Source organism: Hippichthys cyanospilos, chromosome 6 (assembly GCF_059441005.1).
Source record: "Hippichthys cyanospilos isolate Australia breed blue-spotted pipefish chromosome 6, RoL_Hcya_1.0, whole genome shotgun sequence".
NCBI lineage: Eukaryota > Metazoa > Chordata > Actinopteri > Syngnathiformes > Syngnathidae > Hippichthys > Hippichthys cyanospilos.
The window spans coordinates 19,378,052-19,380,000 of NC_142374.1; the positions used below are offsets into that span (position 1 = coordinate 19,378,052).

General features: G+C 40.3%; 1 protein-coding gene across 1 annotated transcript in view; it reads left to right on the forward strand.

The window, feature by feature from the left end:
• Nucleotides 1-905: 905 nt before the first annotated feature.
• The window catches only part of LOC148422675 (uncharacterized protein C3orf20-like), a 13,942-nt gene continuing 12,898 nt past the window's right edge, over nucleotides 906-1,949 (forward strand). Inside the window, exons 1-2 of the mRNA XM_088417264.1 lie at nucleotides 906-1,233; nucleotides 1,314-1,378. Coding sequence (XP_088273390.1) covers nucleotides 1,183-1,233; nucleotides 1,314-1,378 — 116 coding nt within the window. The 5' untranslated portion in view covers nucleotides 906-1,182. The remainder of the gene's footprint in view (nucleotides 1,234-1,313; nucleotides 1,379-1,949) is intronic.

A 1,949-nucleotide genomic window follows, 5' to 3' on the forward strand; every position in this document is an offset into this window, starting at 1 on the left:
GAAAATGAGAGGGGACGAAAGGAGCGAGCGACAGAGACCGAGCGATGCCTTTGAGCCGCCAAGTGGGCATATTGTGTACTGCATGTGTTGTGCCTTCTGCTATCACTGTTATCTTTACCCTCCACACTTTCTGTAGTTCTTCTTCAGGCTTTGGTGCTTCTCGAGTTTTTGATTTTCCTTTTTCCGTTCCGTATTTGGTACAGATGGTCCAGTACACTTTTCCTGCTACCTGGTTATAATGAAAACCAATATCGAGCCGATAACCAGCAGTAGCGTCCAACATTAATGAAACATGCAGAAAACATTTTGAGGTTGTCTGTTCATAAATAAAATAAACCAACAATCATTTAAAGGTGTGATTTTGATATTTACCTAGTTATAAAAAGAAAAAAAGTATTTAAAAAATCACAATTCAGAGTAAAACAGTCAGTCAAACGTACGTTTTTTGTGTTTACAGATGAAGCTTCACAAAAAAAAAAACATTGAACAGATTCCACAGGTTCTTGTTCCTCTTATTGATAATTATTTTTGATAAACTTGATTATGGATTTTAGTTCCAATAGGAAAGACACAAATCCGGGAAGAGATGTGGAAATGTTTGTTTATGAATGGGGAAAAAAAAGTTGACATAATGCTTCAAAAATGTAATAACAACTTTGATATTTGGAGTTTAAGATGTTTTATAGCATGTAAAGAACTAAAGCAAAAACTCAAACTAGGTTCACCATATAAATTACGACAGTAAATATCTTCGAGGGTTCACCATAAAAATTACGACAATTTTCTGTCTTACGTCACAAATTTTCCTGATCACCTGTTGCTAGGCAGAATTCGCGTCCAGAACGAAATAATTTTCTTCTGCAGTGCCCCCTATTGGCGTACATTAGCAGTGCCTCGACGACACAGGTGACGTTTTTTGTTTTTTTTAATCCAAGTTTACAACCCAGCAACTCACTTGGAAGCTTTTTATCGAGTTTCAACACAACGAGAGCCCGTTCTCGTGCTTGGAGGGCCATATTTGAATCGCCGCGAGTGTGTTTGGGCGGACGTCGGGAGTGAAAAATACTTCTGACGACGTCCGCTTTGTGTCACTTGGTGACGCGGCCCGACGCGGCTCGGCTCCACTGGCGAGAGAAGGCGCCGTAATCGTCAAAAGTTCACTCGGCTTCTCGCCTCCTCCACATGACTTCCCTGACGCTCTTGCCCCCTCATCCCATTTATTTCTTCGACCAGGTGGGCCCTTCCGCTCTCGCCGCATTCAATTACTGCTTGGCCGACTTGCGCTTGAATTTTCAATCGGCCTCTCTTTGCAGCCTGCACCACCGCGAAGTAAGAAGGGCAAAGTTGTGAAAATCAAAGACGACAAGAAGGAGAAAAGGTACGGTTTGTGCATTGCAGCACGTTACGTGCACCTGCTCGGAAATGTTGATTTCAAGGAGAAATAATCCAGCCAATTTTTGGACACGGTTTTGGTTTCTTGATGTAATGCAACGTCGAAATAGTACACACTACGAATTACGAATAAAAGCTTTGCTGATGTCCATATAGACAAACATTTTATTACCAACAGTCAAGGCATGTGTTTGTCAAAACCAGGTCGGTTCGAGAGAAGTTTTTATTGGAAGGCGATTCCCTTTTATTCCCATAGTTATATGCAAAATAACGATTTAGTTTTGGATCTGCAATTAAATTCCTCAACAATGAGTGCTATCAACGAATGTTGGTAGACGGTAAGACGTTTTTTACATACTTGGTTTAAAGGGACAATGTGTAAGTTTGAGACCGCGAGCAGACATGGCAGCTTCCGGAGGAGTGCCACCCCCCATATAATATCATTTAATGATTACTAGACCTACGATTACAATATATTGTTGATCGTTAAGAACACATTTATTCGCAAGTTTTGAAATTTATATTTGTTTAATTTCTTCCTTTTTAATGAAAAACTG